Genomic DNA, 13,724 nt, shown 5'->3' on the forward strand with positions numbered 1-13,724 from the left:
CTAGCTTGGTTTCTGAAGAGAGTGGTGCATCTGCACCCCCTTCTTTATCCTTCCTTTCTTTCTTGGGTCCTCAATCTGGTCCTCTAGGTACTGTCCTAGGATTCATTTTAGCCCCTGCGCTTGTCTTCTAGCAAGGATCTTATCTTCAAGATGGTATTTTGGTGACCATCACCTCTACTAGGAGGGTTTCTGAATTGTAGGCCCTGTCGTGTTGGAATCCCTATCTCTCCTTGGAGGATTCTGTGTCCTTGTGCACGGTACCATCCTTTCTTCCGAAGATGTTGCATCAATTCCATGTGAATCAGGAGATTTGTTTGCCAGCCATGATGGCACAGTGATCAACGCTGGAGTGTTGAAGGCTTCACAAACTGGATGTCTGGAGGACGCTGCTCAAGTACCTCAAGGAGTTGAACAAGTTTGGTCTCTTGGACCACCTCTTTGTACTTTTTCATGGCCCTCAGAATGGCCAGGCAGCCTCGATGGTCTCCATTACGAGGTGGATTAAGGTGGCTATTGAGTCCGCTTACATCGACAAGAATTGTCCAATGCCTCGGGTTCTGAATGCCCACTCTACTAGGGCTCAGGCTGCTTACTGGGTGGCATCCCCTGAGATATGCAGAGTGGCGACTTGGTTGTTGATTCATTCCTTTGTTAAGCACTACATATTGAATTTGATGGCAAGAGCTCACTCAGACTTTGCCGGAGCTGTCTTCTTGGGGGGGGGGGGGGGGGCTTGTCTTTCCCTGCGCAATAGATCTGCTTCGGTACATCCCATTGGTTCAGAACAATAGAGCTGACGCTAAGAAAGGAGAAATTATGTCTTACCTGATAATTTTCTTTTCTTTAGTTAGCGACACTGTTCTGAAGTCCCACCCTTGGAAGACCTCAGCCCGGGGTTCTGGGTGTGCTTTTTGCTTCCCTTTCAGTGCTTCAAAAAAAATTTTCATTTTGTGATTGGCAGCCATACCAGTTCCTGTGATATGACTGTATCTTGGTATATGTAGGGTAGCAAGTGCCACTCTGTTGTGTTTTGCTCGCTTGACTATCAGCTGAGGCATGGGTGCATTACAAAGGGACCTTCTGCTGCTTGGGCAGATGCATACTGGATTACTGACAGAATTCATTTTTCTCTACCTCCACTTCTGGTAGGAAGGGATAACACCCATTTGTTCAGAACAGTGTCGCTGACTAAAGAAAAGAAGATTATCAGGTAAGACTTAATTTCTCCTTCACATAAAATAGAAGTCCATATGCAGAAATGGATTCTTTCAAAATTACCCAGAGTATATGTGGGTAAAAAGTATGCACAAAAATTTTGTGCCTATTAAATAGCATGTGTAAATAAATAGTGTACTTTCCTTGGGATTATTTTCAAAGGGGAACTCTGTGTTTTCCCTTTCAAAACTGGTGTAACTTATATGCGAGGTTGACACACAAGTTAGGCGAACTGTTCCAAAATTACCCTCTTAAGAGGGTAGCACTTTAATAGACCAGCTAACTTGTGAAGCTGGTCCAGGCATAAGTTGCACCAGTCTTCAGAGGTATTTACTCACATACTTCCCCTTTGAAAATACTCAAGGAAGTATCCCTAGTTCCTTGTCATCAAGCAGATGCAGCCATTACAGATGGGTTGTGTCCATCAACCAGCAGAGGGAGATAGAGAGCACACTTTTTTTCAGTGCCTCATACCAGCTTGCTCCACCGCCTCTCCTTCAGTAATCTCTATCTCCCCTAGCAGAGTGGTTGTAGCATCTTCGAGCTCCATCAAAAATCTGCCTGGAGGTGGCTCCTGGCTTGCCAGTTGTTAGCCGGGGTGTTGGAGGCTATAGCAGCTTCACTTTAAAGGCACATAGGTTCGCCCTTTCCCTGCCTTACCCATACCTCCGTGGATGTGGACACATTGCTTAGCTTTCCCTGTCCTTCCCCACCAATAGTGGATGCAGGCACATAGGTTCGCCCTTTCCCTGCCTTTCCCACTCACCTGAGCCTCCGGAGTTCTATTTACCTCTGCTTTCCTCACAGCATTTAAAAAAAAAAAAAAAAAGGAACAGAGGTTTTCCCTTGCCTTTTTCTGTGGGACCGGAGCTGTGATACTCGGTCCAGTGAGGTAAGTGTGTTTTCTGACTCCTCCGGGGTGGGCCCGCGATCGGGGCGATTTTGGCGTGAACCGCCATTTTGAATTTTACCGCCGTTTTCAGCGATGGCTGCAGAGAATATAAAGCGCTGTTCCAAGTGTGGCAAGCGCTGATCAGCAGCGGGGCTGTGTAAATTGTGCTGTACAGACGTTAGAGCCGGCCCGAGCATGGCGAGCGACGATTCGTCGCGCTCTGAGCTGGCAGCGGACGCCATTTTTAATTTACCACATGGCGCAACCTCCGCTGAGACGGAGAGTCCTGAGCCCGGGGGGTGGCCTCGGAGTGAGGCTGATATGAGAGCTACTAACCTCGGCAGAGATCCGGGTGCCCAGGGTGAGTTTTTCTCCCCTGATTTTGTCTTATTAATGCATAAAGCATACATGCTTAAAAGAGCTCTCCCACAAAGCCCTGCAGGGGCCTCTTCTAATGGCACCCCGGTGGATTCTAGCCTGGGTATGCCCTCTGAGGCGTTATTCCATGATAATGGGAAGAATATGAAGCGCAGAAGGGCTCATTCCCCTTCAGAGAGTGCTGCACCTCCATTTTCCCCCCCGTGGTCGGGCTGTGAGGATTCGGAGGACTCTGGCAGGCCTTCATGGTCTGAGGAGCCAGAGTCTGGTGCAGAAGTGACTCAGGATCTAGACGATCCCTCCGCGGTGAGGATTTTCCACCGTAATGAGCTGCCAGTGCTTATTTCTGATACCCTGCAGGCTCTCTCTATTGAGGACCCTGACAGTGGCTCAGCCTCCTCTGTGAATCCTAGGATGGCTAGTACCAAAAAGTCTGCTCGAGCCTTTCCTTTGCATGACTCCATCCAAGAGCTTATTTCGGCTCAATGGGCTGACCCCGAGGGACCATTGAAAGTTTCCAGGGCTATGGGGCAATTATACCCTCTGAGTGAGGAGCATATGGCTCGCTTTGCTATGCCTAAAGTGGATGCCCTAGTCACAGCTGTGACAAAGAGAACTACCCTCCCTGTTGAAGGAGGTGTTGCCCTGAAGGATATTCAAGACCGTAGACTGGAATCAGCACTTAAACGGTCATTTGAACTTGCAGGTCTCACTATTCGGACGTCTGCATGCAGTTGTTATGCTGCTAGAGCCTGCCTGGCTTGGTTGCAACAGGCAGTGGAACAGCCCGGTCATGAAGCAGAGCCCTTTTCAGATGTGGCTCTGCAGATGGAGTCGCTTGTGCTTTCTTGCTGAGGCCCTTTATGATATTGTCAGAGCTTCGGCTAAACACATGGCAGTAGCAGTGGCGGCTCACCGCCTTCTTTGGCTACGGCATTGGGCGGCGGACATGGCCTCTAAGCAAAGGTTGGTGAAGTTGCCCTTTCAAGGCCTTCTCCTGTTTGGTGAGGAGTTGGAGAAAATTGTGAAGGGCCTGGGTGAGGCTAAACCCCAGCGCTTGCCCGAAGATAGGCCTCGGCCTTCCACTCCTCTTACAGACCTCGCTTCCGTGAAGCTCGAAGGTACCGCCCGGGGCGTTCTGCTGGGTTCACTTCTCATGCCCATTTTCAGCAGAGGAACTCCTTTCTCTCGGACAAACGTTCCGCAGCCGCTGGCTCAAGGCCTGGAGTTCAGGGGCGACCCTCTCAATGATGGTGCGCCGGCCCTCTCCTCGAGTCCTGTCATCGGAGGACGTCTTTCCCTCTTTGCCGAGGAGTGGGCCAACATTTCCTCAGATCAGTGGGTCTTGGACCTGATCAGAGACGGTTACAGAATAGAATTCCACGCCCCTGTAAGAGACGTGTTTGTGGAGTCCCGATACGGTTCTGCCGCAAAACGGGCGGCAGTAGAGGAGACTTTGCAAGGTCTGATTCAGATAGGGGCCGTGTCCCCGGTACCTCCCGCAGAACACGGCTGTGGCCGCTACTCCATCTACTTTGTGGTGCCGTGAAAAGGAGGGTCTTTTCGCCCTATTCTGGACTTAAAAGAATTAAACAAGTCCCTGAGAGTGCGGCATTTTCACATGGAAACCCTGCGCGCCGTTATTGCGGCGGTACAGCCAGGAGAGTTTCTCACGTCTCTGGACCTTAAAGAAGCTTACTTGCACATTCCAATTTGGCCCCCGCACCAGAAGTTTCTGAGGTGATGGGAAAGCATTTCCAGTTCCGGGCCTTGCCTTTTGGCCCTGCCACAGCTCCCCGCACCTTTTTGAAGGTTATAGTGGTAGTAGCTGCCTTTCTAAGGCGAGAGGGTATTCGGGTTCACCCGTACCTGGACGACTGGCTCAATCGAGCAAACTCTGCTGCAGAGAGTCAGCATGTCACAGCCAGAGTGGTCTCAGTACTTCAATCTCTGGGCTGGGTCGTCAATTTGGCCAAAAGTCACCTGACCTCCTCGCAGTCTCTAGAATATTTGGGGGCCAGGTTCGACACAGCCTCGGGGTATGTGTACCTACCCGAGCAAAGGCGGTGCAAGCTTCAGAATCAGGTCCGTCTGCTCCTGAGGATGCCCTGCCCGCAAGCTTGGGACATTGTCCAGCTGCTTGGATCGATGACGGCCACCATGGAACTGGTGCCCTGGGCGAGAGCGCACCTGAGACCTCTACAGTATGCTCTACTCCAAAGATGGTCTCCAGTATCTCAGGATTACCAATGCATACTCTCTTGGCTCCCTGCGGCTCGACTCAGCATGGAGTGGTGGCTCTCAGACAGCATGCTGCGGCGAGGAATGCCGCTGGTGCTCCCCGATTGGTGCCTAGTGGTGACAGATGCCAGTCTGAAAGGCTGGGGTGCACATTGCAAGGGGAAGCATGCCCAGGGTCTATGGACACCCGAGGAGTCAGAGTGGTCCATCAACCGCCTAGAGTTGAAAGCGGGTTTCAGGCGCTTCTGGCCTTTCAAGTGACCCTGGAAGGATTGGCTGTCAGAGTGATGTCGGACAACACGACAGCAGTGGCCTAAATAAATCGACAAGGCGGCACTCAGTGCAGAGCTCTAGCTGCGCAGGCCGAACAATTTGTCAATGGGCCGAACTGCATCTACAATTTCTGTCGGCAGCTCACATTGCAGGTCAGAGCAACGTGCAATCCGATTATCTAAGCAGGCATCAGATCGATCCAGCGGAGTGGGAACTTGCAGACGAAGTGTTCCTGCAAATATGTGCCAAGTGGGGCAAGCCCTTGAAGGATCTAATGGCGACAAGCACCAATGCCAAAGTCCCGTGCTTCTTCAGCAGACGGAGAGATCCTCGCTCGGCGGGGTTGGATGCCTTGGCTCAACCCTGGCCTCCGGGCCTACTATATGTGTTCCCTCCGTGGCCCTTGATAGGGCGAGTGCTCCTGCGGATTCGGCTGCATCCAGGAGAAGTGGTTCTCGTCGCCCCGGATTGGCCCAGGAGGCCTTGGTATGCGGACCTCCGACAGATGCTCGTAGAGTATCCCCTTCAATTACCTCTGGTTCCCAACCTGTTGTTACAGGGTCCGGTGACCATGGAGGACGCCAGCCGATTTGGTCTTATGGCCTGGCGATTGAGAGGGCGCAATTGAGAGACAAAGGCTGTTCCAATAAAGTAATTACCACTCTCCTGCAAGCCCGCAAGCGTTCCACTTCTGTGGCTTATGCCAGGATTTGGCACCAGTTTGAAGTCTGGTGTGCTTCTAAAGAGATCACATCCCTGCGGGCTCCTGTCTCGCCGATTCTGGACTTTTTGCAGGATGGTGTACAAAAAGGCTTGGCCTATAATTCCCTGCGGGTGCAAGTGTCAGCATTGGCCTCCCTGCGTGGCAAGGTTGAAGGCGTGTCTTTGGCTGCTCATCCAGATGTGGCACGGTTTCTTAGAGGGGTGCTTCAGCTCCGTCCTCCCGTGTGTGCACCTTATCCAGCGTGGAACCTGGGGCTAGTGCTGAAAGCCCTTCAGGGTGCTCCCTTTGAACCGCTTCGGTGTGCTTCAGAGAAAGATTTGACACTGAAGGCCGTCTTTTTAGTGGCCATTACTTCGGCAAGACGGGTGTCAGAGCTTCAGGCGCTGTCCTGTAGAGACCCTTTTCTGCAGTTTTCGAAGTCCAGGGTCACGGTTCGGACCGTGCCTTCCTTCTTGCCTAAGGTGGTTTCAGCGTTTCACCTAAACCAACCTATTTTCTTGCCCTCCTTTGTAGAGGAGGAGTTTCCAGAATCTTTTGGGCAATTGCACCTGTTGGACGTGCGCAGGACTCTGCTGCAGTATCTGCGAGTTACTAACTCTTTCAGGACCTCTGATCATCTGTTTGTTTTACTATCAGGGCCTCGCAGGGGGTCTCCAGCGTCTAAAGCCACTATTGCCCACTGGAATTTCCTCCTCTTGGGCTGAAACTGTAGCACTGTCTCTTCAAGAGATTTGTAGTGCAGCAACATGGGCTTCTAAGCTCTCTTTTGCCCAACATTACAGGCTGGATGTGGCTGCCAGGAGGGACGCACATTTTGGAGCGCAAGTGCTGGCGCGTGGTGTGGCTTGTTCCCGCCCTATCTGGGGATTGCTTTGATACATCCCATCTGTAATGGCTGCATCTGCTTGATGACAAGGAAGGGAAAATTAGGTTCTTACCGTGATAATTTTCTTTCCTTTAGTCATAGCAGATGCAGCCATGATCCCTCCCTGTCTGATTGCTATCTGCTGTAAATCTATTTCAGGTTCTGTTCATGTTTCCTGGAGATTCCGTCCTTGGGAGAAAGTCGGAAAACAGTCTTCAGGATTCTTGTTCAATTAAAGGAGGATGACTTAATTTCCTCCAGTTATGTCTCAGTGGAGGATGAGTTTATGCCCTCCGGGAGGATGTTTCATTCCCTCCATTCTCAGTTAATGCCCTTTGTTGTAGGGCCATCGTTCGCTGTGAGGAAAGCTCATGTTATTCCCATTGCGGTTTGCCATACTGCTTTGGAAGCTTCAATTACTGAAGGAGAGGCAGTGGAGCAAGCTGGTATGAAGCACTGAAAAAAGTGTGCTCTCTATCTCCCTCTGCTGGTTGATGGACACAACCCATCTGTAATGGCTGCATCTGCTATGACTAAAGGAAAGAAAATTATCACGGTAAGAACCTAATTTTCCCTTCTTTGAGACTGCAATCTTCTATGACTCAATTTAAAATTGACCGTAAAACCCATCCTTTTACAGAGTCCTATAAATAAATTATTGCAGTTCTGGGTATCTTGAATGTACCGAGCTACCCCATGGTTTATCCTACCCTCTTTTCTATTTTGTAATTCTATCCCACCTCTCCTTTTGTGTCTTGTCCGAGACGCATCTTTTCCCTTTTTTTATGCTTTATATTGTGTTTGTTTTTATTGTGTTTTAGATTGTAAACTGACCTGAAGGAATCCATAGGGTGGGGTAGTAAATTTAAATAAACTTGAAAACTTGGATCTACATATTTACATCTGCTATTTGATATGCACAAGATTTTCTAGGAAATTTACATGCATGCTTTTGGAAATCCAGAAATGTGAATACTTTTTACCTGTATAAACTCTTGGTAATTTTATTAGAAATTATTTCTGCACATAAACCACTGTTTTATGCATGGAAATGGCTTTGTAAATTATACATGTAATGTAGTGGATCTCAGCCTTTCTTCCTTTGTGACACACCTGACAGACATTGTTCCACCTGTGTGATACATTGAACATTACAATTCACAGCTGAACACATTTTTAACCTCCCCCCCCCCCCCTTCCTGTATATCATTTCATTGCTGCTAACAATAGTGTTGACTATGAGGAGGAGAGGGATTGGTGCACTGAAGGCCTGTAACAATTCTATTTGGGGCTGGTGGCAGAAGTAAGGACTAGTTATGGAGATTTCAAACACATGACTTTGAGGTTATCAACTAATCCCAAACGGCATGCACATGGTTGTTAAGGAATGAATAAGTTTGCTGTCAAAGTTTTGGTGACACATCAATGTGTCCCCATCGACCCACTGGTTGAACCACTGCTGTAATGCAGATAATTTGTATGACATGTTTTTGATCAAGATAGAACATTGATGCTAAGCTTCAAGATAAAAATAAAAATACTTAGTCTCCTGCATTTTCCTACAGACCCAGCAGCACTTACCCTCTCCCTCAGCTGAAGTTAAAACTGGCGTTTGGTTTCAAGTTGGAGATCTGGTTTGGTCCAAAGTGGGAACCTTTCCTTGGTGGCCTTGTATGGTGTCCTGTGATCCACAACTTCAGGTGCATAGCAGAATGAATACAAGAGGTAAGAAAAATATCTCCCAATCAACAACTTTGTTTGAAAGCATACAAATGAATGAAAGATAACCCAGTATATGTAAATGGAGTTTTTGGAGTACGTTTGTCACCACATTGGCTGATTAAGTCTTTTCAGTTGATACATCACCTGTTCAATGGAGTTGTCAGTGTTGGACAAGTCCAAAATGATCTCTTCTAACATGTGAACATATCTGTGCAACTAATGAACATCAAAATATGACAACCTGCAGAAGCATCCTTTTACCCAATGGAGGGCTAAATAGTGCTGCTCCTTGAGTCTTCCTAATGAAACACCAAGGAGATCAAGTTCTTCACAAAAGGAAGATGCAAGCAGGGACTGTCCATTGCTTTCCCTTCAGTCAGAGACCTCTGTCTTGGAAGACCCCTCTTTGTTTTTTTCTTAGGATATTGGCCATTGAGAGGCACAGTCTTTATCAAGTTTGCAACCTTTGGAGACTAGACGGAGGCATATCTTGCCTTTCTTGTAGAGGGCAGAGTTCATTTCTGGCTTGTTTCAAGGGACATTAACAAAGGAGCTCCCAACTTCTCTCTCAGAGGAGATATTTTCCTCAGGAGAGGAAGGCACATGACAACTCCACTTCAATTGGTCTTCACTTCTTGGAACCTGAGTTTAGACCTAGTGGCTCTGACCTCCCTTCCTCTTGCGCCTCTTAGTGTACCATCTTTTTGTAAATTTGTCTTCAGAGGATGGTACATCTTCTCTTGAATTTAGGCTCATTTTTTCTAATTGCGGATGATACTAAGATCTGTAACAGAGTGGACACCCCGGAGGGAGTGGAAAACATGAAAAAGGATCTGAAGAAGCTAGAACAATGGTCTAAGGCCTGGCAATTAAAATTCAATGCCAAGAAATGCAAAGTGATGCACTTAGGGAATAGAAATCCACGTGAGACGTATGTGTTAGGTGGCGAGAGTCTGATAGGTACGGACGGGGAGAGGGATCTTGGGGTGATAATATCTGAGGATTTGAAGGTGACGAAACAGTGTGACAAGGCGGTGGCTGTATCTAGAAGGTTGTTGGGCTGTATAGAGAGAGGTGTGACCAGCAGAAGAAAGGGAGTGTTGATGCCCCTGTATAAGTCGTTGGTGAGGCCCCATCTGGAGTATTGTATTCAGTTTTGGAGGCCGTATCTTGCTAAGGATGTAAAGAATCGAAGCGGTGCAAAGAAAAGCTACAAGAATGGTATGGGATTTGTGTAACAAGACATATGAGGAGAGACTTGCTGGCCTGAACATGTATACCCTGGAGGAAAGGAGAAACAGGGGTGATATGATACAGACGTTCAAATATTTGAAAGGTATTAATCCACAAACGAACCTTTTCCGGAGATACGAAGGCAGTAGAATGAGAGGACATGAAATGAGATTGAAGGGGGGCAGACTCAAGAAAAATGTCAGGAAGTATTTCTTCACGGAGAGAGTGGTGGATGCTTGGAATGCCCTCCCGCGGGAGGTGATGGAGATGAAAACGGTAACGGAATTCAAACATGCGTGGGATAAACATAAAGGAATCCTGTTCAGAAGGAATGGATCCTCAGGAGCTTAACCGAGATTGGATAGCAGAGCCGGTAGTGGGAGGCGGGGCTGGAGGTTGGGAGGTGGGGATAGTGCGGGGTAGACTTATATGGTCTGTGCCAGAGCCGGTGGTGGGAGGCGGGGTTAGTGCTGGGCAGACTTATACGGTCTGTGCCAGAGCCGGTGGTTGGGAGGCGGGGCTGGTGGTTGGGAGGCGGGGATAGTGCTGGGCAGACTTATACGGTCTGTGCTCTGACGAGCAAAGGTACAAATCAGAGTAGGGTATACACAAAAAGTAGCACACATGAGTTGTCTTGTTGGGCAGACTGGATGGACCGTGCAGGTCTTTTTCTGCCATCATCTACTATGTTACTATGACAGGTGAGGACAGGGACTATCATTCTCAAGTTGGGCACAGGCTTCCCTTATTGATTTCAAGACCCTTCCAAATTTGGATTTCTCATTTTTTAATTTTCCTTATTGGTTTCAAGACCCTTCCAAATGTGAATAGCTCATTTGTTAATGTCAGAACTTGAAAAGGTCACAATGATCTCTAAGGCATTGATCTTCAGAGGCAACTGTCTCAGGCAGCATCATCAAGAGTTTTCAGGTAGCTGAGGGCACAGGCAGTCTGAATCTCTTTCCAGATGATGATGGCAGGATAGAAGCCTTCTCTCCATTGAATTCCAACCTTTACCACAGGCTTAGGTTTTCAGGCTTGGGGACTGTCTGCCTTGAGCACAAGTCCTGAAAAGGTATTATTGCTTCCTCCCACCCAGTCTAGGTGGAGGTTGGGTACTTCCACATATCTGTATTGGTATGGCATGGAGGATAAGGAAGGTGAAATTTGAAACTTAATTAACTTTTCTTGAGTTGTACCAGACTAGTCCAGAATCTACCCATGGCAGTTGAGAATATCTGAAGTTTATTGGAACTAATTTTACCCTAAGTTTTGAATCTTTTCTCATCTATGATTACTGATCAAGGAGAGACTTTTTGGCTTTATCAGGTTTACTTTTGATGGTATTTTGGAAGCTTGCACAAAACATTGTCTATGTTGCTTCAGTAGAGTCTTTTTTTCATTTTGGATTCTTAAGTTTGACATAGGTATACTGAAGAGCAGAAACAGTACTAGCTCCCTATAAAGGGGAATAAAGTCAGCTCAGAACTTTTTGTTGTTTTTTTTTCCCTTTACCTGCTGGCAAGGGGTCATAACCCACTTGTCTGGACTGGCAGGACTCAAGGCAAGCAAATAAGTACTGTAAGGTTTTCTTCGGTTTTTGTTTTTTAATTTCACCTTGGTGTTAGCCACCACATTGGGACTATTTTGCATGCTAAGGTGGTAAATGCTATTTTTCTGGGGAGGGGGGTTCCATTAAGTATGTAACTATTGTGTATGCCTTTGTGTTGGTAAAGAAAAGTAGTGTTGCTCTTAGCATGTTTGTGGAATGGACAGATGTGTCTGGCTTTCTACTTGAAGAACATAGTAAGAACAGAACTTCTATTAAATACATTTCTGGCTGTCTAGTCCTTCAAAAGTTTATGAAGTTTTAGGGTTTTTCTTCAAAGATCTATATGCCTTGTGTATAATGTTGAGAAGAGAAAACTCTCCTGTCTTAGTGTTTGCTTAGTCAAATACGAGAAAATGACAACTGTCCAACCTGTTGAAGATTTAGAGGAAAAAAATTCAGCTATTTGTTTGCTGAACTTTCTAGACAGTTTGTGTCTAAAATATTGTGTTGCTTCTAGCAAAAACAAAAAAAGGGTATTGTGCAGTTTAATATTTCTTCTATACCAACATATTTCCTGCAGTTTCATATAAACTAACCTGTCTGTGCGATGACAGCAAGTAAAGCTCTCTCTTTTTTCAGGTGCTCGTGAATATCATGTACAGTTTTTTTAGCAATGACCTGAGAGGGCATGGGTCCATGAGAAACGGGTCAGGGAATACAGGGGCCATAAACAGTATGAGCAGCTCTTGGTCGAGAGTTCAAAGCTACCTTGCAATCACTCCGAAAAACTGAAGGTATGTGCCTGTTTATTGATATGAAAATACAGATTTGACATACTGATGTGTATTTATGTGCATTTATTTACCACCTTTTTGAAGGAATTCACTCAAGGTGGTATTATATTTTCATAGCTTGTTGAACATAATGCCTTGTTATATACAGAATTTACAGTGATCATTCATTAAAACAGAAAAAAACATGATTTATTCTCACTATAAATTGCATATCTTTCAGAATGAATGACTTACAGTAATGGTGATAAAGCTAAGAACCAATGTTGGTGTTCTGTTAAGTCATTTTCAAACCATATCATTCTTCATGCTATCTGTAGAGTATCTGTTAGATTTTTGTTACTTTTTAAATGTGTATAAAAATAGGCAAATGGAGATGTCTTCATTATACTCCAATCAATTTAAAATAAAGAGGTCAATATTCTGTGGCACTTTATCTGGTTAAAATGAACTTAAACTGGATATTAATTTGTCACCTGCTATTTTTGCACTCCAACTTAACTGGTTAACTTTAACTGGATAGCACTGAACATTGTTATCTAGTTAGAACTTTAATTTGCCTCTAGCATGTGTCTGTCTCCTCCCTTTTTTTCTTTACTTTTAACTTTTGTGTAAACAAAAAGTTTTCTTGCCAAAGATAACCAGAAAGAGGGCCTGAACTTAGAAAGAAAACAATTTATTCATTTAACTCTTGGTTTTACATCTGTGTGGTATGATTTATTTAAAACATTTCTTCTTCTTCATCTTCTTGTAAGACCCCTCTGCAGGAGTGCTCATTTGTTCTTTTTCATCTTTTTTTCAGACTTTCTGTTTTAGTCTCCTCTTTTTATTTTAATGTTTTTACTATTATAAAAATTGTCTTGAATAATGAAAGCAGTATAAAAAAATTAATAAATAAATCTATTAATTATTTTAAATATCAGACCCAAAATTGTAGCTAATGTGCTTTTCTTATCTTCCTGCGAGACCAGTTCAGATTAGTGGGTTATGCTCTTCGCCCAGCAGGTGAAGGCAAAGAATACAGATTTTCAGTAACATCATCATCACTATGAGGGTTGGTGTAGTCCTGGAAATCTCCAGTGGTTTCTGCCTCCAGCAGATAATTTCAGTCTGGATTGATTCAGTGATACTTCTTAAGGTCTGGCTCTTTGGGATTAGGGTCAAGGTCCGTGTTCCAGCTCAGTCAGTCCTACAGAATTTGCTCTTAGGTTTGGTCCATCGACCTTCACCTGATTGAATGCAAAAATGACATTGCCCTTGTGCTATGACTGGCCTATGGGTCTCCCTTGGTGTGTATCTGAGCCAGGCAGTAAGGTCCCTCAAGATCTCTAGTAGAGAATCCTCAAACGTGGAGAACTCAACGAAATCCCACGGATAGTCACAATACAACAAAACAGTGAGTAAAAAAACCAGGAGTTCCAGAGTGAAGATGAACCAAACTTTATTAATCAGTATATTGACTCGACACAACGAGTCAGGAGTCTAAATACTTGAGAACGATGTTGTAAAATACAGTCTGTATTGTAGTGGTCTTAAAAAAGACCTTTGTTCTGAAGCGTGAGCCAGATCTCTCGCATGAGTGTCTGGACTGTGCAGTCTAAGACCACTACAATACAGACTGTATTTTACAACATTGCTAATTCTGGATCATCATTATCGTTCTCAAGTATTTAGACTCCTGATGTAGGCCCTTTGGCCGAAACACAACGTTGTGTCGAGTCAATATACTGATAAAGTTTGGTTCATCTTCACTCTGGAACTCCTGGTTTTTTACCCACCCTCAAGATCTCTGCCAAGAGAGGATGCAAGGCTGAGGGGCTAACTTTTGGAGTTCACGT

General features: G+C 45.7%; 1 protein-coding gene across 1 annotated transcript in view; it reads left to right on the forward strand.

The window, feature by feature from the left end:
* Positions 1 to 13,724, forward strand: part of NSD3 (nuclear receptor binding SET domain protein 3) — a 338,825-nt gene that overhangs the window by 81,881 nt on the left and 243,220 nt on the right. Inside the window, 2 exon segments of the mRNA XM_030201931.1 lie at positions 8,154 to 8,313; positions 11,735 to 11,889. Coding sequence (XP_030057791.1) covers positions 8,154 to 8,313; positions 11,735 to 11,889 — 315 coding nt within the window.

This window comes from Microcaecilia unicolor, chromosome 4, assembly GCF_901765095.1.
Source record: "Microcaecilia unicolor chromosome 4, aMicUni1.1, whole genome shotgun sequence".
NCBI lineage: Eukaryota > Metazoa > Chordata > Amphibia > Gymnophiona > Siphonopidae > Microcaecilia > Microcaecilia unicolor.